The 25,329-nt window shown below is 43.6% G+C and overlaps 1 protein-coding gene across 3 annotated transcripts in view; it reads left to right on the top strand.

Moving 5' to 3' along the window:
- PNPLA8 (patatin like phospholipase domain containing 8) overlaps positions 1-25,329 on the top strand; it is a 56,753-nt gene that overhangs the window by 17,268 nt on the left and 14,156 nt on the right. For all 3 annotated transcript variants that reach the window (XM_054988865.1, XM_054988863.1, XM_054988864.1), the window contains exons 5-8: positions 56-150; positions 1,930-2,101; positions 4,802-4,859; positions 10,823-11,017. In XM_054988865.1, coding sequence (XP_054844840.1) covers positions 56-150; positions 1,930-2,101; positions 4,802-4,859; positions 10,823-11,017 — 520 coding nt within the window. The remainder of the gene's footprint in view (positions 1-55; positions 151-1,929; positions 2,102-4,801; positions 4,860-10,822; positions 11,018-25,329) is intronic.

The raw sequence follows: 25,329 nt of genomic DNA, 5'->3' as shown, positions 1-25,329 counted from the left end.
TTCTTCTCTTGGGGTGCCATAACTTGTATACATTGGCTTCTTTTTCATCTTGCAGGGGTTTAGTGGCACTTCAGACTCTTCGGAAACTCGAAGAGCTTACTGGAAAGCCTGTTCATCATCTCTTTGACTATATTTGCGGAGTGAGTACAGGTAAATATCCCCATTCTATTTTGGGTAGAAATGAAAAAGCATCTTGCAGCATTGCGCAGAGGTGCTGTTTTAAAAAAGCAAAGAAAAGCATTGCTGCTAGTTATGCAGTTCTTAGAGTTATTACATCTGTTTTTGTATACCAGTTGGTTTCTAGTATAAGCCATTTTGAGTAGTATTTTTTCCCTTTTTAATGATAAAGCTTTTTGAGCATCTTATTTTCACTTGTGCGGATGACCTTCCAACACACATTTGAATAACGGAACACGCACTGTGTCTGTATAGAGCTGTATGTATATGGTAACAGAAAGTAGTAGTGATCTGCTTGTTTGAAATTGCTACATGGCTCAGTTTTGATGCCTTATAAATCAAATGGAATACATCTTCCTGAATCTAGTTTCACCTGAGTGCTACTGAAATAAATGTTTTTGTTTTTATGAAAAAGAGAAAACGTGTACCCCTCCCTTCATTTCTGGCTTCCTCCCCTTTCAAAATGGTGGGAATAACCTTACCATTGAGAAGAGGGAATGGTAACTGGTGGCATGCAAGGATCATTATACAGAAGAGGATTACTTGCAGGCTTTCACTAGAAATGGCACGCTTGAGCATTCTCGGGAATGTGTATTTTGGCGGGAAACATGAGCATAGTTACTTCTGACTCCTAATTTAAATTGGGACTAGTCAGTATGCAGACCTTATCTGTCAGGTTAAGATTCTTTTCTTAATATCATATAATGCCAGAGCAGCATGATTGCAAAGAAACAAGCAAGCAAGAAAGAAAGGGAAACCTACTCCATTCTGCCCACAATCTTGAATCACAATGACAGATCTTCAAGTTTTCCATCTTCCTATGCTTTCATTTGTAAAGGAAATCGGGATGGGGGTGTTGGTTGCTATTCAACCTGGTATAATGTTGGAGAACAACAACGCAGTAACGGGAATCCACAGATTTCACTATGCCGACAGTTTCTTGAACTTTGTTCAACTCCGCACAACATAAAATTCAGTCATTTTTATTTTCTTGCACACTAGGTGGTGCTATAAAGGAATGGTTCACTAGAAATCAGTATCATTTGTATATAACAAAGCTTCAGTTTTCTCAAAGCTGCAAATTTCTTTACATTTTTCTAAAATACTAGTGTCCATTGATAATGACACTTTTAATACATAACCCCCTTTTCTCAGTGAGTTGGTTCAGATGCTAATGTGGTGTAGTGGCTAGAGCGATGTGGGTTTGATTCCCTCTCTGACATGAAAACTTGCTGGCCGACCTTGGGCCATTCACATACTCTGAGCGTAACCTTACCTCACAGAGTTGTTGTGAGGACAAAATGGGAGAGAGGAGAATGATGTAAACCACTTTGGGTCCCCACTGGGGAGAAAGGGGGGCATACATGAAATTTTTTTTTTTTAAAAAAAACTGTATTTACCAAAAAGAGGATAACCCTGATGAAGGCAATCACCCTAAAAATAAAGTTAGATACAACGTTTTTTTATTATCGCATGGAACTGTAACATATGATAATTTAAGAGACCCACCTTTTTATGGTCCATGTGGGAAAAAACACAAGACTTTCTTTCAGGAAAGAGGGTATAGCCGTACTCTTGCTAACATTGACAAAACTTACTGTAATAATTCTGGTGTGGTCTTCTTTAAACATGACTGGGGGTTTTGCTGTCTTGAATAGTAATAGCGATATTGCACAAATTGTCATGTGAAACTGTTGCATGTTTACCCGTCTGGTATCATATAACATACTTCAAAATTGTAAATATTTCCAGGTGCTATACTAGCATTTATGTTGGGGTTATTCCATATTCCACTGGATGAGTGTGAAGAACTATATCGCAAACTAGGAACCGATGTGTTCAAACAAAATGTCATTGTTGGGACTGTTAAAATGGGCTGGAGCCATGCATTTTATGACAGTGAATCCTGGGAGAAGATGCTAAAGTAAGTTAAACCTATCTAAATATTTGTAAGAAGTTGTCGCTATTCATTTCCTTTTGTGTACTTCAGACTATAAAATAGAATTCTAGCAAAGATCATAAGTTATGCCTTCCATCATCTAAGGATTTGCGTGACGGTACGTATGCTGGTGTCATGGCAAAATTGCAAATGGATATGTGACACTACCATCACTGCTGTTTGTGTTCAGGCTGCCCAGCTATTTGAAAACTCCTGTATTTTTTCTGTTTCTAAGGAATAAAATGAGCTGGAGAACTTTGCTTTCTGCCATTTGTTCCATTTGCTCATGATAATTCACGTTGTCACTATAAGTCTTGTGAATCACCCACTGAGCATTATTGCTGTTAGAATTTCAGTTGTGGCACTTTTTCCTGTGTGCACTCATCTTTCAAACTGGTAGATAGGAACATTTTCTTGTCATTGCTGTTTTTCCAAAAGGAAGCAAAACTCATGAAGTGGTAAAAGAAAGTAAGATTTTACTAAAAACAGGCACATTTTCATTCGTTTTTTAATCCGTTTGAAAAGTATCAGTTATCAAGTTTTAAAATATCTGAATCAACAAGCATCTTTCTCCTTCATTTCTGTAAGTAAAATACCCGTATTTGAAAGATGTCTAATATTAACTGTTGGCTTAACCTATGTCACAGCCAAACTTCGTCTTGCTTAATTAGCTTGTATGTAATGCAGATCATGTATGTTTGTTTTAAGGTCATGGGCAAGTAGTGGGTTGTAGGGCCCCACATAGCACCCAACACTGTTCATGGAGGTCCCCTACACTGAAAGGGGGCAGTGTTTTAGAGGGCAGAGGCTACATTGGGAAGCAAGAAATGGCTAAAAATTGTTCCACTATCGCTCACCACACCCCTCTGAAACACGGTTACCTTCCATGTTTAGGGGATCCCTAGTTATCCTCCCCTTATACTGGTGGAAATACCCTTACACTGGTTGAAGCAACACTAAGATCCAAACCAATATTTCTGTATTTTATTTGTAGCCCATCATTCACACTCAAGGGGGGCTACACAGTCTTTCAGTGTCCCTATTTGCAGGTGCTGGATCTTCCCATGAATGAATTCTGTTCATCTTCTCTGTGCGATCACCCTGCAGATTGGTGCTCAGTGGTATTTCCCAGTAAATTAACTTCCGCTGTATTTTGCGGTTTATAAGCCTAGATGGCTGGAAGGAAGCTGGGCTTATAAATGTTTTAAGTAAAACATGTCAGGGCTATGTGGCTGAGGAGAAGGTCTTGAGGGTATGAACAGTGGACCGGGGCAGGGGGCAGTAAATGATCCTAAACTATGGCTAGTCCTTATGTCTAACTCTTGACTGATCCTCTGTGTTCTGTTGATGCTGTAGAAACACACACACCCCCTTAAGACAACCATGATCAAAGTTATATATATTGTTTACTTAATTTATAGTCTCTTTAGCCCACGTCTTTAGGTAAGACCCACATGAGGCCAGGTTTAAATCCTTGAAGAGAAACTTGGTTTAGAAATACCAAGTCCATTATTAGCTGATTCGAACAATCAGCACTGCCATATGTATAGAGAATGAGATCTAAAGGTGCACTTTGTCAAGCTGAAGGTAGGGGTTTCCTCAGTTTCCCCACGCACATGCTGCAGTGCCTTCTCCTTCAGGAATGGTTTTTTGAGGATGTGCTAGAACGTGAAACTTTGGACAGGATGCATTGCTAGAAAAGTACATTGCACTTATTGGTGGAACATGAAATCTAGATTTGTCTAGCTTACTTATTGATTGTGTAGTGCCCTCATTCCATTGTCTTTGTCAAGGACTGTATAAACATAGCATCTTACTGCACAGACCAGTATATGGCAGTTTCATATGTTCAGCTGAATGGTCACATAAAAAGTTCGTAGGCACATTTTAGATAAAATTGTTTATTCTATTTTACTTTATTTATATTTATTTATACTTTCCAAAAGAAACCCAAAGCAGCTTACATTGTTCTCCTGTCTCAGATTAAGCTGAGAGTTTGTGACTGGCCCAAGTCACTCAGCGAACTTCCATGGGGGATTCAAACCTGGGTCTCCAGATCCTAGTCCAACCTTCTGACAACTATGCCACTAAAATAATGTGTCCCCCCCCCCCAGCCCCCAAACACTTCAGTAGAAATGTGACTGAATGTTTTGTCTGACTGTTCAGATGAACACATGGGACTTCCTTATAGTGAGTCAGACCACTGGCCTATTGTGTTGTCTACTCTGACTGTAAGTGGTTCTCTAGGAATTCAGGTAGAAGTCTTTCAGTGTGGTGCAGTGGTTAGAGTGTTGGGCTAGGATCTGGGAGGCCCAGGTTCAAATTTCCGCTTTGCCATGAAATCTTGCTGAATATGCATAGCGCTACTTAGATAATTGGCTCTATTGCCAATTACCTGTTTAGAGCTAGAAGGGAGAAATGGGAGAGGGGGCTTGAACGCAGCCCCTGCTCTGTCTTCTACCCACCCCTAGAAAGCTGACCTGACCAGTATGCTACGCTGCACTCACAAGCAATCTTCTGGGTCAGGAACCGTACAAATGGCACCCATTGGCTGTTTATGTTCTTCATCCATGTAGAAATGTGTGTAATATCTTGCTCCTAGCTGGCATAAAATATAAGGAACAAGATCAGAGAGATGGCTTGTTCAAAGATGTTTAAAGTTACAATTTTCTCCAATTTCTCTAGAGACAGAATGGGATCAGATATTATGATTGAGACAGCAAGAAATCCAAGGTGTCCCAAGGTAAATGTGCATGAGTCTTCAACAGTATTCCAACAAAAGCTCCTTATTTAAAAAACTTCAAATGCCCTGTTTAAGCACTCTTTTATATGACCCTAAAGCTTCAGTTTGTCTCTAGTGATCTTGCAGTGTATTTAATTTTACATTTGAAACATCCAAAACTGAGTTACTTGAATTTTCTAAGGTGCGTTCTTCAAAGCAGTGTTGGGAAATAGGAGCTGGGGGCGGGATCCCCCACCTCCACTGGCTGGCTGGCAACCCTGAGTCGTTGTATATGAATAAACTGTGCATAGTGCCACATTCCCCCTCATCGATCACTCTTGCAGCTTGGGAGTATTCCTGGATCCAGTATTTCTTAATGTCTCTGTTGTAAGCTTTTGCATCTCAGATGGGATCTTGCCATTGTCAGATATGGCTGCATTCTTTCCGTTTGGAGACTGTGTGGTGTGCTGCATAGTCTTGCCTTTGAAGACATTTCAGAAGCTTTAGTTAGTCCAGAATATAGTCACATGTCTTCTCTGCAACTAGCATCAGACACAAGGTCATCTAGTATGTATTTTAATGAACTTCCATGGTTATAACTAACTTCCAAGCCAAGTTAAAGGTGATAGTTCTTGCCCTAAATGGCCAAACAATTTTATTTGAGGACTTTCTCAAATATATCACTGCCACCACTGTCCAAGGTAAGACTTGCCCTCTTTTGCCCTTTTCCTTTAGTATTGCTACTGATTTTGTAGAATCCTACTCCATGGAGATTGACTAGACCCATTACAGTTGCACTTTTTAAAGCATTAGCAAAGTGAAATTGGTTTTTGTCTAAATAAAACTGCTGGTAGTGTTTTGCATATTATGCTTTCTAATTGTATTTTCTGATATTTCACGCAAACTTTCTGTGAAGCTATCTTGATATAATACCATGCATGTCCATGTTCTTTCCAAACAGCAACTGAGGTAGGATTTTTGCAGTGTTTGATTAAATACTGAGGTTGTGTTGCTGCCGTTCAAAGTTGCTCGTTTGTCTCTCATATATTCAAATAATACAAATGGAGTTATGCTTCGGTTCAGTTTGTATATGAGAGTGCTTGGGTTTGGAGTTACATATTTTTAATAGAATTGTTCATTATATGAGTGAACAACAGATAAATGGTACATCAGTAGTGTAAATGCAGATTTTAAATAGTTGAGGAATATTTTTATGGACCAAGGCATCTCTATGAAATAGGATACAAATAGAAATATAGATCCATTGATTTACTAAGATTAATTTGCACAATATTATTAAAGTTATATGCATCACTATATAAAAGCCTTGGGAATTTCTAGCGCTAATTAGTAAATATTACAGAGCTGAACAGATTGTGGGCCCATGAGGAATTATGGCAGGGAAAGGGCACTTTGGAAATCCCACCCACACCTGCCAAAATCTCCCCATCCAAGATTCTCTAAGCTCTTGGGAATATGATTTGGCAGATTTCTTCTCACCCTCTGCCCATTTTTCCTTTAACTGAGTCTCTGGTGCTCCCAGTGTATTGGGGAGCATTTTTAGTCATCGGGGGGGGGGGAATTGTGGTTTACTCCTGGCTAATTTACAAAGCCATTTTTCTGCATCTCTTGGGAGCTCCCGAGTATGTGGCAATCCCCACCTTGTCTGTGGTTGGCTCAGTGCTGTGACTTTCATATTTTGTACTGGGGCCAGCCAGTTTACCATTGGATATAGTGATTCACCCCTAACTTTAATCCCTGAAGCAGGCTTATTGTTTTATGTCACGCCCACTGCTCTGGTATGCTTAATTCTGTTAGAATCTTTCCTGTTTAAAAAAGAAGCTCTTCTTAGCTGAAAATAATTAGCATGCTTTAGTGGTTACTGTTAGAGGTGAATGTATTTAACTGTGTCCAAATGTGAGAGACATTCATTCTGCTTACTAATTTTTCCCATTATACAGCAACTTAGTTTCGTATTCAACTACAGCATTACTTTCTCCTTACGTAGGAGAACAAAAGGAGTGTATCTAGCTAAGAATTTCTAACACAAGGCTATTGAACAATTTGCAAATCTATCATTGCTTTCTAAAGAAATTCAAAATGCATCTGTCTATGGAATAGTTGTAAGATAATTACTCATCTTACAGTTTTTGACAGCTGTTGGGTACATATTTTAATGTTCCACCTCCCATTTTAATTAAAATTTCCCAACAGTGAGCTGAGAGGGAGTATAAAACAAAACCTTCTAGATGTCTCCCACTGTGTCGGATGCTTCCTGACAGTATTCCTATTGTATCTTTCCTTGCTTTCCTAGTCCAAGAAGTAAGCACCGCTTTAGTAATTTTTCAGCTGTTTGTCTCCAGGAGTGTTTTGAAAAGATTCCCTGGATTAAAGTCCAGTAGGGATCACTGCCCCAACCTCCTAATGCTGGGCGCTGATAACAGCCACACCAGCGGTTAGGCAGGCAGGATGCCCTTCTCTTTTGTTTTGGGAGACCAAAAGCTTTACCTTCCCCAAGACCTCAGCTTTCCAGTCTCCAGGTTTGTTCTGGGGTGTGTCCACATTCAAGTCATGAATACCAGACTCAGTTTAAATAAAATTATACTTTATTAGCTTTAAGGAGTATTGCAAAGCATAAAGCGCTCACACACAGGCAACAGACATAAAACAAGAAAACCTTCCTGTTTCTATCTAAAACTCTAAGAACTTAAGGGCTTGCTACCTTAAGCATCTCTGGTTGGCATCTATTTGCTGTTCATCTTACCTATCCGGTAGAATGCATGCCCTCTCCATGCCTAGTTGGTCTGACATGGGGACATGCCGAGGTGGAAAAGAATAATGAAGGGGTTTTGGGGTGAGCTGAGAAGCCATCTTTTCTAGAACTCAGTGCCCCCAGCACTTAAGAGCCAATCGGGGCCAAGCTGTTAATTAGCATTATAGGTGTGAATACATTTAGGGAGGACAGATTGTTCTCGGAGAGGCTCTGTCTCCCCAGGTCAAACCACAGGAGAACTCAGAGAGTGCTTCACAGGTGTTGATCAACTCAGCCAGCACATATATGACCAGGCTTGAGCCTTAAAATACTTACAACACTGAACCAAAGTCCAGCCATTCTTACTAAAATCCTGGCTTTAACTGGGAACTTCCATACGAGTAGCACCTTAAGGACCAACAAGCTTTCCAGGGTATAAGCTTTTAAAAATCAAGCTCCCTTCATTGTATCATACAAAAGGAACTTGACTCTCGAAAGCTTATACCCTGGAAATTTTGTTGGTCTGTGCTACTGGACTTTAATCTTGCTCTTTTACTGCAAACAAACCAGGTTACCCACTTGAAACCATCAACTAAATTTAACTCTACATACGGTAAATTAACAGCAAAGACTATACAGCTCTTATCTGGAAATCTAGGTTCTTGATTTATGCCAAGCTTGATATCTCTACAGAATGTCTTGGTCTTCCATGCAGTCATGCCTCCTCTAGAAATATTACGTCTATGTTTATAAATCCTGAATATTTGATTTATCAAAACAATGATTTTATTTGTTTCATTCATACACTACCTTTCTCCTTCCACCTTACTGTGATATGGGACATTGAACCAGTGTGGAGTAATAACAATAACAATAACAATAACAACAACATTTGATTTATATACTGCCCTTCAGGACAACTTAGAGTGGTTTACAAAGTATGTTGTTATCCCCACAACAAAACACCCTGTGAGGTGAGTGGGGCTGAGAGAGCTCCAGAGAACTGTGACTAGCCCAAGGTCACCCAGCTGTCTTCAAGAAGAGGAGTGGGGAATCAAACCCAGCTCTCCAGATTATAGTCCCACACTCTTAACCGCTACACCAAACTGGCTCTCATGACTAGAATGTCAGACTAGGATTTAGGAGGCCCATATTTGAATCCTCATTCTTCCATGAAAGCTTGGGCCAGCCGCTCAGTTTCAACCTACCTTACCTCACCTCACAGGGTAACAACTAAGTTACTAATGACAACATACCAAATAGTTCTAGTGGGAACTCAGAACCTCATATTGGCATTTAGGGAGGAATTTTAAATATCAGAAATTATAATTTACCTACCTGTTTCAGTATTCCTCAACTTCCCTCTGATGGCATTCCCAAAATATTGGTTGACGTATCTAGTGAGACATTAGTTATGATAGAGGTCCCCAACAAGCATTTGTGGCTACTGTGGTGCCCAACAACACTTTTTCTGGCACCTGCTAAGTAGTTCTAGATAGCAGGTAGATGGGGCTTAATAAAATTCTGACATTAATTGTATAAGTTAAATAGTGCCTTTATGTAAAGTACTTTACCTGTGCAAATATTCTAAAAACACAGGGTGTTCTGTTTCTAGAGAAATTAGAAAAAAACATTCTAAAAACTCTCACTGGTTTCTGACTAAACACGCTAGAGCTGCATAGATAAAATGCTTAATGCACCTAACTGTAACTTCTGCTGAAATCATCCAATGGTCCCAGTTTGAATGTATTTTTATAATTAAGGTTGAAGTTGATCACTACATCAATTGTTATTCACTTTTCAAAAATCATTTATGCTCTTAGCAAAATCTGGCTAGAATCTCTCTTACTGTAGACTTGCAAGGAGCACTCGCTAGCCCTTCAGCACCAACTGTCATTATTACAAGTATAGTGCAGGATGAAAATGGCTGGGCTAATGAGAGAATGGCTCATGTAAAGGGGATAGCCAGACTGAAGCAGACTCCCCCCCCCCTTTCCTTTTGTACAAGCATGTTAGATGCCTGCATAATGAAGACATGTGTTGCTAAATGTGAGTTTCTTAGCCAGCTCAATATGTATATTTATTTTGTGTATACAAGAAAATATCCTCTAAGTACCATAAGTTCATTTTAAAAAGTATCCTGTTAAAACAGAACTTCTGCCTAACAAGTTGATGAGCTATCAGAATTAGGCATAAGCTCTCACTGAAGTTTTGTGGCTGGCCCCACCTCCCGTAGCAGATTATTTGTGATCATGCCCACTACCCTCTCTCAGAATTCCAAAGGTGTCTTCTTGCTGAAAAAGGTCGGAGACCCCTAGGTTCTGAACAGTGGGTCCAGGGACCAGTTAGCCCCTGGATCAGTCTTACAGGAAAAGGTGCTTCTTTGAAGCAGGCATAGCTTATGCAGTGGCTGAATTTGGATTGATTTGAAAGTGGAGAACCTTGGATTAGTCACTGGATTTTAATCTGTAGCACAGGAATATTGGTAAGGATGCCCTGACCCTAACAATCTTAAATGGCTACCTTAATAAAGAAAAAAAATCTGATTATGAACAAATGGAGATATTTTTAAAGGCCCAGCAATTTATTTTTTAAACTACCAAGGTTTACACAAGCAACCATGACCAATTGCAGTGCTATAAAAGCATTAAACAGCTGACATCCTATAAATTACTAATGGATACTCTGAGCATCTATTAGCATTTAAACATTTCTGAACACCAGAGGGAAGACTTAGATTGTTTAAGAAGTTTGAAGTTTTGTGAACTTCCCTTGAGAATAATTAACTCAAGTAGAGTATAAATCATATCTTGAGGGCTAAAGTTTTCAGAAAACACTTCATCTCAGTAGCAGTTGTCTCCTCTGATCCATTCTCTACAGCAACTTTGTTTTCAAAGTGTTACCGGCAGACCGGATTGCTCAGTCATTCCTTGCTTATCGAGGGCCAAGAGAACATCTAGGCATCATGAAACTGTCTCACTGTATCACCCTACATAGAAAGGAGGTAGTTCACTTGGGCTGAATTTTATAAAGCTTGAAGATTCACATAATCTGCTAAAATGTAACAAGACACTAGCTTCAGTTAGCTTACTATTTGGGGAGAAATAAAGTCAGAATGTGGTTGACAGAAGTGAATTGCACACATTCCATTTCTAACAAATTAAACCTGTAGGAAAATAGATGTGATGATCAGATTAATCATTTGTGTTTGTTTGTTTCTCTGTGTTGCTAGGTGGCTGCAATAAGCACCATTGTAAACCGAGGCACACCGTTGAAAGCTTTTGTATTTAGAAATTACAATCATCTACCTGGAGTCCAGTCTCATTACCTTGGAGGTTGTCAGTATAAATTATGGCAAGCGATCCGAGCATCATCTGCTGCACCAGGCTACTTCCAGGAGTACACGCTGGGCGATGACCTTCATCAGGTTAATAACAACATTTTCTTTTCATTATTTTGACTTCTGAAGGACTGTAGTATTCTGTAGTATTGGTTAGTTGCAAGAACCACTGTAATAAAATCCAGAAAGAGCAGGGGCTGTTTCACATTTTATTAAGCTGATGTGCATTTAAACATGATATGTTTGTGTGACAAATGCATGTTTTCACGCAAATTGATAGCTGGAATGTACATGCTACGGACCCGAGACAGGCTATTCTCCCTACTATGAGTTCATCCACTAGAAAATTATAGTGCAATCATGTGCAGAGTTAAGAGTGGAGTAACTCTGCATAGGACAGCACTGCTAGTCATTTCATAATGAGAAGTAGCCTAGAGAGAATGGATTGTTTGTTTTCACGTACAGTATGCTCAGCAGAAACTGGCTTTGTCAGTAGACCACTAGACCACGTGTGATCTGAGTTAACATAGTTTACAAAACCTTGCATATCCTACTAGTTGCTTGGGAAAGCATCATATAGAGGATCTTTTTTAAGCATGGGGTACTCTGGGAATATAACCACAGTCTGAGAAAACAGAAAACACTACTGTGTCAAAATAGTCATTTTCTGTGTTATGTAAAAAAAAACCCTTTTAATGTGGACCTAATTATTGCAAAAGGCTGCACATGCATTGTTTTTCAATTTAAAAATGTGTTGCTCAACTGAGGACAATTGTACTATTAAAAAGGTGACATTCATATCATTTCTCTGGCACTGTTTTATATTAATATAATATCTATGTATGCTTGTGTGTTCTGTAGTTGTGCAACTGCACTGGCTTCCGTCTGTTCACTTTGCTGGTAGAAATTGCAGTAGGGCTTAGAAGGTTCTATCTACTGTCAATGGAAAGCCATCTTGAACATGACTGTAATGTTCTGTATTTGAATAGTTCATATTTAATTTCTGCTTGCTAATGTGGGTTTTTTTAAGTCGTTGCTGTTAGTTAAAGCACAGACCTCTGAGGAAAGGAGGGGGACTGGATGTGTAGTGGAGTGTAGTACTCTTGGGTGGAGTGAACTCCAGTTTTGAGAGTGTGTGTTGAGAGAGAGAGTTCATTCTGGTCTAGACAGGCAAGTTGTGTTTGAATCATCTCAACAACATCCACCTGAACATACAATTCACAATGGAGAAAGAAATCGAGGGAAAACTCCCATTCCTGGATACCTTGGTCATCTGCAAAGCAAACTTTCAGTTAGGTCACAAGGTCTACAGGAAACCAACTCACACTGATCGGTACTTACACAAAAACTCCAATCACCACCCCCGACAGAAAAGAGGCATAATGAAAACATCAGTGGATCGTGCAAGATAGATATGTGAGCCGCACTTTCTCAATGAGGAAATTAATCATCTAAACCACGCACTTCAGGCAAATGGCTACTCCAGAAATGAAATCCGAAGAGCAATCAAACCCAGGATGAATCAAACAACCAAGGAAAAACAGTCTCCTACAGGAAAAGTGTTTTTGCCATATATCAAAGGAATTACTGATCAGATGGGAAAGCTTATGAAAAAGCATAACCTTCAAGCAGTATCCAGACCCACCCGAAAAATACAACAGATGCTACGATCAGCAAAAGACAGTAGAGACCCCCTCACCTCTGCAGGAGTATACCGTATACCCTGCAGCTGTGGACAAGTTTACATCGGGACCACAAAGCGTAGCATCCAGACAAGAATAAAAGAACATGAAAGACACTGCAGACTTGGACAACCTGAAAAATCAGCAGTGGCAGAACATAGCCTAACTCAAACAGGGCACAGTATCTTATTCCAGGACACCAAAATACTGGACAACACTTCCAACTACTTTGTCAGACTGCACAGGGAAGCCATTGAAATTCACAAGCATAAGCAAAACTTCAACAGGAAAGAAGAAACCTTAATGAACAGAGCATGGTTTCCAGTTCTGAAAAACACCAGGCTAACAAAACACTCTACACCCGACAATAGCCCTGCAGAGAAGATTAGCACATCAAGCACCAATCCATATGCAAAAGAACCTCCTCAGGATACAGTGAAGCCTCCCACCATTAGCATTCCACACTCTGGGAAACTCTTACAGAATGACTCAGCTCAACCCCACCCCTCCTGAGTAGATATAAATGACCTGCCAACATCTTTTCCACACTGTGACATTGAGAGATCTCTGTCTTTTGGTGCTACACCTCTGAAGATGCCAGCCACAGCTGCTGGTGAAACGTCAGGAACTACAATGCCAAGACCACGGCAGTACAGCCTGGAAAACCCACAACAACCATCGTTCTCTGGCCATGAAAGCTTTCTTGGGTTTGTTTAAGTGTTACAAAGATCTTTCTGTTCACAATAAATCACGTAAATGCATGCCGTTTATCCCCACCACTTAATCCATATAAACTATTTTGAGTGCTAAGCCTACAATTTGTATAACATCTCTACAGAAAAGGACAGCTTCCTATGTTCTGTACTCCTATCACTTAGAAAAAATTCAAGTAGACAAGAAATGAATGAGTAAACTTCCAGTTGCACTTTTTAAATGTTATAAAACTCTGGACACGCCTAAGGCGAAGCCTACCTCTTAAAATAAGCCATTGAGAACTAGCTATTTCTAGTTGGTTGCATTACTTGTTCGTGGATTCTGTACTGTAGAATCGATTTTCATAGTCCTGAGTCTTCTGGTTTATTTAACCTGATAATAAAGAAACTACGGTACTGTGATCTGCAGCAAAGTTTTGCATGTTTCAAGGTGTGTTGACAAACCTTAACAGCAAGGAGCCTGCTAGTGGAGATTATGCGCTGGTGCTAATTAAGGGATACAGGAGTCCTTTGATATGTGGCATTAAAAATTCATTGTCTTTGGTTCTGCCTTCCGCCTAATGAACCAGTTACGTATGGGAGTTCTTTGATGTGTGGCAGAATTCAGAGAGAATTGCTTCAGATTTTGCTAGTTTGCTACTGGGCAAGCACTTCCTAGTTAAAAAAAAACCAAGTACACATGTAAACCATATGATGTACATTCTGCTTTCATGTTCTAGATGGAATTGTTTTCCATGTAGAAATCTCATACTATTCAAAGAATTTTAGTTTCTATAGAAATGTTAGGCAAATTTTAAATGGTCATCTAACAAAAGGTAGGGAGTTTGAAAATACATTAGGTAAAGTCAGCTCAAATGTTGATGATAACGACTACTGTATTAATGGAACTCAATTCATAGTTGGACCCAAAGAACTGAGAGGTTTCTGCTTACAGAATCTTTCCCACTCCCTTGGTTTTCTACTGCAACACCAAAAGCTGCTCTTGAAGGGAAGATTGCTGTTCAAGTGGGAAACACGTGGAAATTAGACATGTTTGCAAGAATGGGGGTCTAGTACGTAAAAAAGGAACAATTTAAGCTAGCCCAAGGGAAAAAATTGTTTCAGAAAAGTTTACTTCTGAGTAAATAAACCAAGTGACTAAGCCACATGAAATTTGGGGTAGTATTATTTAGAATTTTGAGGGTTTTTTATTTGTTTGTGCAAACCCTCGGTGTATTGGGTATTTCTGCAACTATTGTGTTCATAATCTGGCATTTAGCAGTGTGTCTAACCCATAATAACCTCTTTCAGTCACACAAGCGGTTACTCAAGCAAAGTCTTGAATTTTGACTTGCATTTTCTTGCACTTACGGGAGTTGAATTTTCAAACCAAGAAGCAACATTGGTTAACTGAATCTGAGTTCATATAGCAATTCAGTATAGCATAAAGAGTGATTATGATAGGCTGTGCTGCTTCTTAGTAGAGCTGTGGCAATCACAGAATGCTTTCACCACCTCAGACAGCTATCAGAAGTAATACAACCCACCATGAGTCACGCATAGGAAAATCTGGCCTGTAGCATATGAGGCAAGTAGATAAGGGAGGAGGGAGCACGGCATCCTCTCTAGTTGATTTTCAATCACTATTAAAAGCAGGAGCTAAAAGCACTTGTCCAGATCTGAATAGGGACTTTACAGTTGAAGACAGGTTTTTCTCAAAATCTTCTTCACACTCTGATATGTGCAGCGATCGTTAATAACTTTTTATTTATGAACTTTTCCAACAATAACAATATTAAACAATAACAATACAACTATAACTTTGTTCCAAACATTGATACAGTACGGATTATATGAAAAATAACTCGATTACAAAACCAAATTATTTGACCTATTTCTTAAGCACAAGAGTCTCCTTAGAGGTAAACCTTTCAGTGTAGTTCAAAAAGGGCAGCCATCTCTCAAAAAAGATGGATTCTCTGATGAAGCTATTTGAGCAATTATTTTATCTGATATTAGGAGATGCCAATTTTTTAGCATCCAGTTTCTAATAGGAGGAATTTTGTCACTCTTCCAATTTGGGGCTATTGTTGTCTTGGCTGCTGTTAACATTAATGACACTAGTTCTGTTTTCTGAGTTGGTACATTATTGTTCTTCCAAAGATCCAACAATATTGTTTCAAGTTTGCGTTGTAATGTGTTGCCTATTATTTTTTCTATAATTGTGATGACTTTACCCCAATATGCTTGGATCTTTGGGCATGTCCACCAAACAGTGCAGAAAATTGCCAACATTCCCACATGGTTTCCAACATCTGAAATATTTGCTTGCTTTACAATAAGTTTTAATGGTGTATACCAGCTAGAAAAAATGTAATAGATTTGAAGTTAATATTTATAGATTTAGTGGTATATAGATTAGATGACCAGATGCAATTCCAGTGGTCTTCTTTTATAGTTTTTCCACAGTCCTTTTGCCAAGCCATTTGTGGTGTAGTAACAATAGTCCATATGTTTTGGTTCAAACATATATAGAAATTATATCTTTTGCATTGTAGTGGTTATTCTTCATAAGAATTTTAAATGGGGTTAAGGGTCTGTCTATTAGTGTCAATGACTCTGTACTGTCAAGTTATGTAGCTGAAAATACTTATACCACGGGATCTCTATCTTAATTTCTGATTCAATTTGAGATTTTGACTTTAGCTTACCTTTATAAAAAAATGTCTAGGAATCTTTATAAGTTTTTTCTCCAAAATTTATAAAATTCCTTGGTCTGACCTGGAGGGTACCACGTTTGTCCCCAAAAGGTCATTATAGGAGAGGTACCGGGAGTTAACGTACAGTGGTCTTGATCAAAAGAATGTACCTGCAGCAGTCTGTGTAGTAGCTCTTCACAGCAAAGTAGAATAGTAGCAATTGTCTTTCAAAAGCACTATCCTCCCCTCCCATTCCCAAGTATAAAATATTTCAGTGGCACAATGGAATGTGGTTCCTCGATGCAGTGACAGATGTTCATCTTCGTTCTTCTGTGCCTCCACACATGGGACTGCGCAGGCGCAGGCCAGCCGCCGGAGAATTTTCTAGAGCTTCCAAGGCTCCGAAGGGGCCGTTTGTCGCGCGCCTCAGCGACCGTCTTCCCGCCCAAACGGTCACGTGATCCTACAGCGACCAACGGCCCCTTCCCTCAGTTCTCTTCTTGCCGCCGCTTGGAGAGAACGTGAGCTTCGTTGCTCTGTGCTTTTTTGTGCTTCGTGCTTTATTCTGACTGATTGCTTGGCTTTTGACTTCGGACTTCGTGACCTCGACTATTCTTCGGATCTCGTTTTGGACTTTGTTGTGGACTCGGTAATTTGACTCGGACTGTTTTTGACCTTCCTTTCGCGTGCCCCTGAAGATGGCCTCAAAGGCTCTCTTCAAGCATTGCCTCCAATGCCACACGAAAATGGCCAAGACCGATGGCCATGAACTGTGCCTGTTCTGTTTGGGGGAGACCCATAATGTGACGGCCTGTAAAATTTGCCAGGGTTTCACCAGCAAGGCCCGGCAGGAGCGCAAGGCCCGACTGAATTCCTCCCTGTGGCAGAAGGTCATGTCCGGAGGCGCTCCGTTGCCCTCCTCCAAGGCCGGCCCAAGCCCCTCTGCCGAACGGCATTCCAGAGCTGGCTCAGTGGCCTCCGCGAGGTCGGGGTCGAAACCGCGTCCCCCGAGTACCTCGGCGTCGAGAGCGGCCTCTCCAGCGCAGGGACCGGTGCGGCCGCCCCGTAGCGCGTCATCTACCAGGTCGGATCCGAGACCTACGTCGGAACCGAGGATCCTGGTACCGAGTCCCCGGTCGGAACCGACGTCCGGATCGGTTCCGATGAAGCCTAAGAGGTCGAAGCCGAGGTCCCCTTCGAAGGTGAGGAGCGCGTCGGTTCCGAGGTCTTCTTCGGAACCAGCGAAGAAGAAGAAGAAGACCAAGCATCATCGGTCGCCGCGTCCCGCTCCTCAGGAGGAGGTCATCGTGCTTCCTCACACGCCTTCCCCTCACCTGGGATCCCCGGAGCCAGAAGACATCACCGTTCCTGTGCCGGATCCGATGGCCTTCGAGACGGTGCCCGCGGAATTCTCGTCGGGGCCGGAGCCGAGCCCGCACCGTCGGAGCCGACCATCGCTTCCCCTTCGGTCGCCGAGGCTGGAACCGAGCCCGTCTCCTCGTCGGAGCCGTCCGTCGCCTGCCCGTCCGTCTCCACCTCCGGTCGGTCGTGAGCGGCATGGTTCCGGGGACAGTGTCCGATCAGTCCGGTCCACTGCGTCCCGGCATCGGCAGGCTTCCTACCTCCCCTCGCCATACCGTTGCCAATGGGAGGGGGCACCTGCGGGCTTCTCCGTGTCGGAACCGAGGCCTTCGACATCGAGGTCGGCGTGGGCTCCCCCTCCGCTCCAGGTTCCGGAATCCCAGCTCGGTTCCGATGAGGAGGATGTGGAGAGCTTTGGCGGCTACCAGTCGGAGTCCTGGTCCGAACCATCGCCGGCTGAGGAGCTAGTGCCATCGGCGGACTCGCCATTCGAGGACCTCCGCATCTACGCCGACCAGATGGCAAGGATGGCCAAGGCTCTCGAGATGGACATCTCCTCGGCAGTTCCCCAGACCAAGGACAAGCTCCTCAAACGCATTTACGGAGACAACCCGGCGTACGTTGGCTTCCCCATGCTCGAGGGTATTGAGGAAATCGTGGAGAAGGTATGGCAGGTGCCCTGTGATCAGCCTCCAACATCCAAGAGGATTGAGCAGCTCTACAAAATCAAGCAGGGTACCTGGCCGGCGCTGGTGAAACACCCTCCACCTTCCTCCTTGGTCACAGAGGAGTTCAACCCCAGGCGATCGGGTCACTCCTCGGTGCCTGCCGATAAGGAGGGCAAGAAGCTGGATGCCATGGGCAGACGCCAGTACATTGTTTCTTCCCTGGGTCTGAGGATTGCCAACTATCAGACCATCATGGCAGGGTACCAGCTGTACCTCTGGGAGAAGTTGGCATCCTATACACGAGACCTCCCTCCTGAGCAGAAGGCTGTGGTGTCCCTGCTGCAGACAGAGGCTGTGAGGCTGTCTAAGCAGCAGATGAACGCTGGGAGCCACGCTGCTGACACTGCTGCTAGAGGTATGGCGTCGGCGGTGGTCCTCAGGCGCCACTCCTGGTTGCGGTCTACGGCCCTGTCCCAAGAGGTACATTCCAGGGTGGAGAGCATGCCATTTGAGGGGGACTCGCTGTTCTCCAAATCGACCGACGAGACCCTGAAGAAAAAGAAGGAGGACCGGCAGACGGCGCGGTCTTTGGGTCTGGCTCCAGCGGACAAGCCCTCCTCCAGGTCACGGTACGCTCCCAGGTCTGGCCCTTACCACTACCAGGGCAGATACCAACAGCAGCGGCCGGGCTACCATCAGTATCCTGCCTACCAGCAGCGGCCTTACCCTCCCGCACAACAGCAGAGGAGGCGTCGGCCCTTCAAGCCTCGTCAGGCACAGCAACCGGCCCAGCAGAAAGATCAGCAGGGCGCCGGGAGGCAGTACTGACGGGTCGCGCCAGCCGTATCCCCGAACTTTTCGGACAGACTTAGTTCACTCCTCTCTGAGTGGGAGTCAATAACATCTGACTCATGGGTCTTAACTATTGTTGAACTGGGATACGGGCTGGAGTTCGTTGAGCTGCCTAGATGCAGTTCACCCCTGACAGCTGTCAATAACACTATGGCCGAGCTGGATGCGGAGATCGTGTCGCTCTTGGCCAAGGGTGCTGTGGAAGAATTGCCCTATGAGGACTCTGTAAAGGGTTTCTTCTCTAGGTTCTTCCTGGTCCCTAAGAAGGATGGGGGTTTACGTCCCATTTTAGATCTGAGGGGCCTTAATGCCTTCCTCAAGGTGACCAAGTTCAAAATGGTTACGTTGGCGGCGGTGATCGCCTTACTGAAGCAAGGGGATTGGTTTGCGGTTCTTGACTTAAAAGACGCATACTTTCACGTGGGCATACGGGAGGAGCACAGGAAGTACCTGAGTTTTGTTTACCGGCATAGGGTTTTCCGGTATAAGGTGCTCCCCTTTGGCCTGTCCACTGCCCCACGAGTGTTCACTAAATGTGTGGCCCCTGTGGTTTCCTTCCTACGGGAAGAAGGCTGTACCATCTTTCCGTACCTCGATGACTGGCTCATCGTGGCTGAATCAGAGTCTAGGCTGGTGCAGGACATTGGCTTGGTACTTAGCACTTGCCAACGCCTGGGGCTCCTGGTGAACTTGGAGAAATCCAAGCTGGTGCCCAGCTGCAAGGTGTCCTACATTGGTGCGCTTTTAGACTCTGTGGAGGGTAAGGCCCTGCTCCCCTTGGAGAGGGCTCGGTCCCTAAGGGGTCTAGTGTCCATGTTTAAAAGGAACCGGTTCCAGTCTGTGCGCACTATCCAGTGCTTACTAGGGCATATGGCAGCGGCCACCTCTGTGGTGCCTTTCGCTAGGCTGCGTATGCGCCCTCTCCAGAACTGGTTTGTGCGGAGGTATGATGCTCTACTGCACCCTCCGTCCCTCAAATTCTCTATCCCGAGGGTCATCCTCTCCTCCTTGGACTGGTGGCTGTCTGATGACAACTTGTTTAGAGGGACCCCTTTCGGGTATCAACACCATGACATCACGGTTACCACTGATGCCTCTCTGTTGGGATGGGGGGCTTACTGTGGTGATGTGTCGGTGCAAGATGTCTGGTCTGACAGGGAAAAGACCCTCCATATCAATGTGCTTGAACTAAGGGCCATTCGTTTCGCACTTGTGTCTCTTACAGCACTGCTGAGAAATCGTCATGTCTTGGTGCAGACGGACAACACGACTGCCATGTACTACGTGAATCAGCAGGGGGGCACAGTGTCCATGGCCCTGTGCCGGGAAGCCACACTCACTTGGCAGTGGGCTATCAAGAACGGCGTGTCGCTCCGTGCTATACACGTGGCTGGGTCAGACAATGCCCGGGCAGATGCCCTCAGCAGGGCCCCTTTACTAGACCACGAGTGGGAACTGAACGGAGAGTGCATTGGGCCGATCTTCCGGATGTGGGGTCATCCAGTGATAGACGTGTTCGCCACTGCGGCGACCACCAAGGCCCACACGTTCTGTTCCAGGGCAGGGAGCGACCCCCTCTCTATTGGGGATGCCTTCCAGTTTACGTGGACGCAGGGCTTGCACTACATGTTTCCTCCATTCCCCTTGATTCCCAGGGTCCTGTGCAAGATAGAGGAGGACGGGACGGACTGCATCCTAGTGGCCCCCTTCTGGCCACGGCAGGTTTGGTTCCCGAAGCTCCTGCAGATGTCCCAACGGACGTATGTGAGTCTGCCCCCTCGGCAATACCTTCTCCTAAACGGGAGCCTGGTCGACCACGATCCCAGGAAGCTGCACCTAACGGCTTGGCGGATCGTTCCTCCCCGATAGGCTTTACTGACGAGGTACAGAGGGTCCTCCTGAATGCTCGTCGGCCATCCACTAGGCGCGCTTATGCGGCCAAGTGGCGCAGGTTTGAGCTCTGGGCACTTGCCAGAGGAGTGGTGCCTGACAACAGTCCCTTGGGGGTTGTGTTCGAGTATTTGTGCCACTTGCGTGGCCTGGGCTTGAAGGCTTCCTCCCTCAAGGTCCACCTGGCAGCGATATCAGCTGCTCACACCCGAGTTGAGGGTGCTACGGTGTTTTCTCACCCACAATCCCGCCAGTTCCTTAAGGGCATGTACAATCTTTACCCACCTGTATCAGCGCCAGTGCCTCAGTGGTCGCTGTCCTTGGTGCTCTCACGTCTCATGTTGCCTCCATTTGAACCTATGGCTACATGCCCCTTGGATATGCTATCCTACAAGGTAGCATTCTTGGTGGCCGTCACATCGGCCAGAAGGGTCAGTGAGCTGTCTGCACTGCGGTCTGACCCTCCCTTTCTTGTGTTTCATCCCAACAAGGTGGTCCTGCGTCCCTGCCTTGGGTTCCTGCCCAAGGTGGTGTCCGCCTTCCACCTCTCGCAGGATATTTCACTGCCTGCATTCTTTCCTCAGCCTTCCTCTAAGGGGGAAAAGGCCCTCCATTCCCTAGACTTGAAGAGGGCCCTAGCCTATTACCTTGATAGGACGAAGGGATTCCGCACCTGTCCTCACCTGTTTGTATGTTTTGGGGCCAAGGACAAGGGTAACAGGGCTTCCTCGCAGACCCTGTCTAGGTGGATTGTGACGGCCATTAGCAAGGCCTATTCCCTGGCAGGGGTGGCTTGCCCGCTCCATGTCAGAGCCCACTCCACGCGGTCCCAAGCATCCTCTTCGGCACTCCTCAGGGGGGTGCCCCTGGTTAACATTTGTAAAGCAGCCACATGGTCCTCTGCAGACACCTTTGTCAGGCATTACGCCGTTGATGTCAATGCGGAGCAGGATGTATCTGTGGCCAAGGCTGTCTTACACTCCCTTTTTTCCTGAGGGAGTTTTGGAATGACTTTCTTGGCGTACCTGCTGGGTACCCTTGAGTGAAAGTGTGTATATATGTACCTGGGGGTGTGTATATATGTAAATATTGAATATTTATGTGTCCTTACACAGTTTTTTTACATAGATGTATATATGCATATCTATTTATTGTTGTTCTTGTTTGTTCAATAAAATTGTGTTGGACTTCACCCCCGCCTTCCTTATTGTGTGAAGCTTGGTACACTCCCATGTGTGGAGGCACAGAAGAACGAAGATGAAAACAGGGTTAACATACCTGTAACTTGTGTTCATCGAGTTCTTCTGTGCTGACACACAACCCTCCCTCCTACCCCGCTGTGAACTCCAATGCACAATACTGTGATGGCTGTAACGGATATTGGTGTTTTTAAGGTGTTATGGCTGAAGTGTGTTGGTCAAGCGGCGGCAAAGGAGAACTGAGGGAAGGGGCCGTTGGTCGCTGTAGGATCACGTGACCGTTTGGGCGGGAAGACGGTCGCTGAGGCGCGCGACAAACGGCCCCTTCGGAGCCTTGGAAGCTCTAGAAAATTCTCCGGCGGCTGGCCTGCGCCTGCGCAGTCCCGTGTGTGTCAGCACAGAAGAACTCGATGAACACAAGTTACAGGTATGTTAACCCTGTTTTATTCTACCCCTACTCTTTGGCAGAAAACATTCCATTTGTGGTGATGTGTTAACAGTTCATGCAGGAAAATATAGATATACAAGCAGGTAGTGCCTGCAAAGACTGGCGGGGGGGGGAGAGTCTCATTTTCCTCTCCCCATTTCTTTTCTTTACCTGAAAGCCCCATTGCCTCATTCTGTTTCCCACCCACCAGCCAAACTACTCATATCTCCTCTCCCAAGTTTACAGCTTTCCTTCCTTCCTTGCCTCTGGCAGCCTCTTTCAGGGAAAACTCCAGCCAAGTTGTGTGTAGGGGTGTGCACGCTGGAAATATTCGGATTTCCTGCTTCAGGTTTACCTGAAGTGGCAAGCCGCTTCCGATTCAGGTATTTGAATCGCTTCGGAATGCTCCGTAAAGATTCGGAGCATTCCAAAGTGATTCAGGGGGCTGGGTTTTCCAGCACCCCCACCCCCACTCCCAACCCCCCCACATAGGGCCCCCCTCCCTATCAGCTGGCAGGTAGCAAGGAGGATTCCCCTCTGTCGCCTGCCAGCTGATAGTTTAAAGGGCCCTGTCCTGCCACTTGCAAGCAGCAGGGCCCTTTAAAAACCCCACAACACCCAGCCCCCCCACTTACCTTTGCTCAGCTGCGGAGTGCCCAGTGGGGAGGTGCAGGCTTATGCCTGCAGCCTGCCCGCCACCTCGTTCGCCTGTCAGGGTCGAGGAGTTTCCTGGCCCTGACAGCGGCACCCGCAAACTGTCAATACATTTAATATTGTGGTGCATTTCCCCCGTCCGCTATTAAAATTCTCATTAATAAAAGGTATTTTGTTAAAACTACTTCATATTAAACACTTCAAAAATACCATATTAAGAAAACAGTTATCTCAGACTTGCAGTTATTGATGCATTGTCTTCCAAGTTAGGATTGAACATTTATCTTGACTGTATATAAGAAAACACAGAATACACTGAAGTGATGGAAAGACTGCAAGAAATAATGTGTATCAAAAGTTTAAATATCAAGTAGAAAAACAGTTAAGGACAGTTCTCAGACTGTCCTTGGAATTCTCAAATTCTCAAATGTGTGTTTGCTAGGATAAAGACAGAAAAGTATTTCATTCTTAGATGCCTTAAACCACATCTTCCTATGTCACAAATCAACATTTAAGGTTATATGTCCAATTTTCAAATTTAAAAAATTGGCATTGGACATTTATTCCCAACCTTGCCTGCCTCTGTGATATTCTTGGGCTTGTTCAGTGTCTCTTCTTTTTCCGCAAATACAATGAAGGTAAACAACAGAGCAAGTCTGTGAAAATGAACTAGAAATGCAAAGCATGTCTGCACAGGCATTGAGGTGAAATGGTTGCTATGGAGCCAGCAGACTCCAAGTATTGGAATTGGCTTTGCTAAATCACATCTTTTAGTAAATGATGCTCAGTCACATAACTTTCTTTGTGAAGTAGTTTCTTTAAAAAAGGTTCTGCGTACAGTCTGACAGCTGTGTATTTTTAAGACCAAGACAAAATTTTGAGAGATTGAATATGTATAGTATTGTTAAAACAGGAAGAAAAGATGTAAGTTGGTAGCCTCTTGTTAGACTCAATGGGAAAGTAGTTTGCTTTGATACTGTTGGCCACTTCTGTACTGATGGCCACTTAAGCGATGCCAAACACATTTCGGTAGTAGCAAAGCATTCTAAAAAGTACTACCAATACCCTAGGCATTCAGATACTAAGTTGCACGAAGAATAAAAATTAGTTTTCTGGCCACAAGATCTCATTGAGATCTTACAAATAGAAGTGAATTGATGTTATTTCCAAAGGCATAAAAATAGTGTTGACAAAACTGGAAAATCATTCATCTTGTTCTTGATTCTTCCCATCCCCCACACAAACACCAGGGAGATCTTCAGAGTTTTGAGAAATGAAGTAGAGACACCTGTTAAAGAAACAGTCAACCAGAAATACACAACACAATCTTTGAACAGTTGATTTCAATGGAGCTTATCGTCAAAGAAAGCTTGTAGTTTTCTCCCTACTTCCACATGTAGCTTTTGGATAAAACACAGTGGGAATCTCTATTTTAAAAAGAAAAACCTTGGCCTTGAGCATCCAAGGAATAATCAAGTCTGAGTTACAAGTGCCAGTATTCTGCCCTGTGACTTGTTTCTTTCACACTTTTTAAATGGCTCTTTTTAAAACAAGTGGCAGAGATAAATTCCTTTGGCAGTTTATTTAGAAGTTCTGCTCTAAACCTAAGCAGATACTTTAATACCAGAAACAGCCTGAAGATCAAAGGTTTCTGTGTTAAAATTATAATAGCTGTCCATTATTTCCTTTCCCTTTTGCAGAAGCAGTAAACTTGAATTTAATTTACAGCCAAGAGTAGCGCCATGAAGATTAAATCTTTTAAATGTTGCCAGTGTGCCGATGGTAACAGCAGGGCAAGGGATCAGTGTAAGAATGCTAGAGTACAAAGAGAGGCAGAGATGGCTCATGTATATTTGGGGAGCAGTGAAGAAAGAAACTTGCAGTCGGAGTCAGAATAAACAGGGAAGAAAAAGAAGACAAAATAGAGGGCAAAGAAAGACAACATGAGAACTGAAGGGAAAATAAACAGAATGAAGTACTTGTCAGTTTTGGCCACTTGCCATATAGCTCACTGAAACCCCAGGCTTCTGTATACACTTCATATGATTGTTTAATGGATCAGTTATTTTACAAAGTGAATGTACATCATATTGTTTTTTACTTTTAATATTACCTAAGGATCTGATCTTTGTTTTGTGTCTTTCAGCATTTCAGTGTATTGAGGATGAAAGCTACTAAAGATATTATTGAAGAGTCAATCTATTCTGTAAACGTTTCTTTAAAAAATCCGATTTAATCATTTAGCAGTTTCAAGTTTAAACAAATCACTTTAAA

Source organism: Eublepharis macularius, chromosome 9 (genome assembly GCF_028583425.1).
Source record: "Eublepharis macularius isolate TG4126 chromosome 9, MPM_Emac_v1.0, whole genome shotgun sequence".
In the NCBI taxonomy this organism is placed as follows: Eukaryota; Metazoa; Chordata; class Lepidosauria; order Squamata; family Eublepharidae; genus Eublepharis; species Eublepharis macularius.
This window is presented reverse-complemented; position numbering and strand designations above follow the sequence as displayed.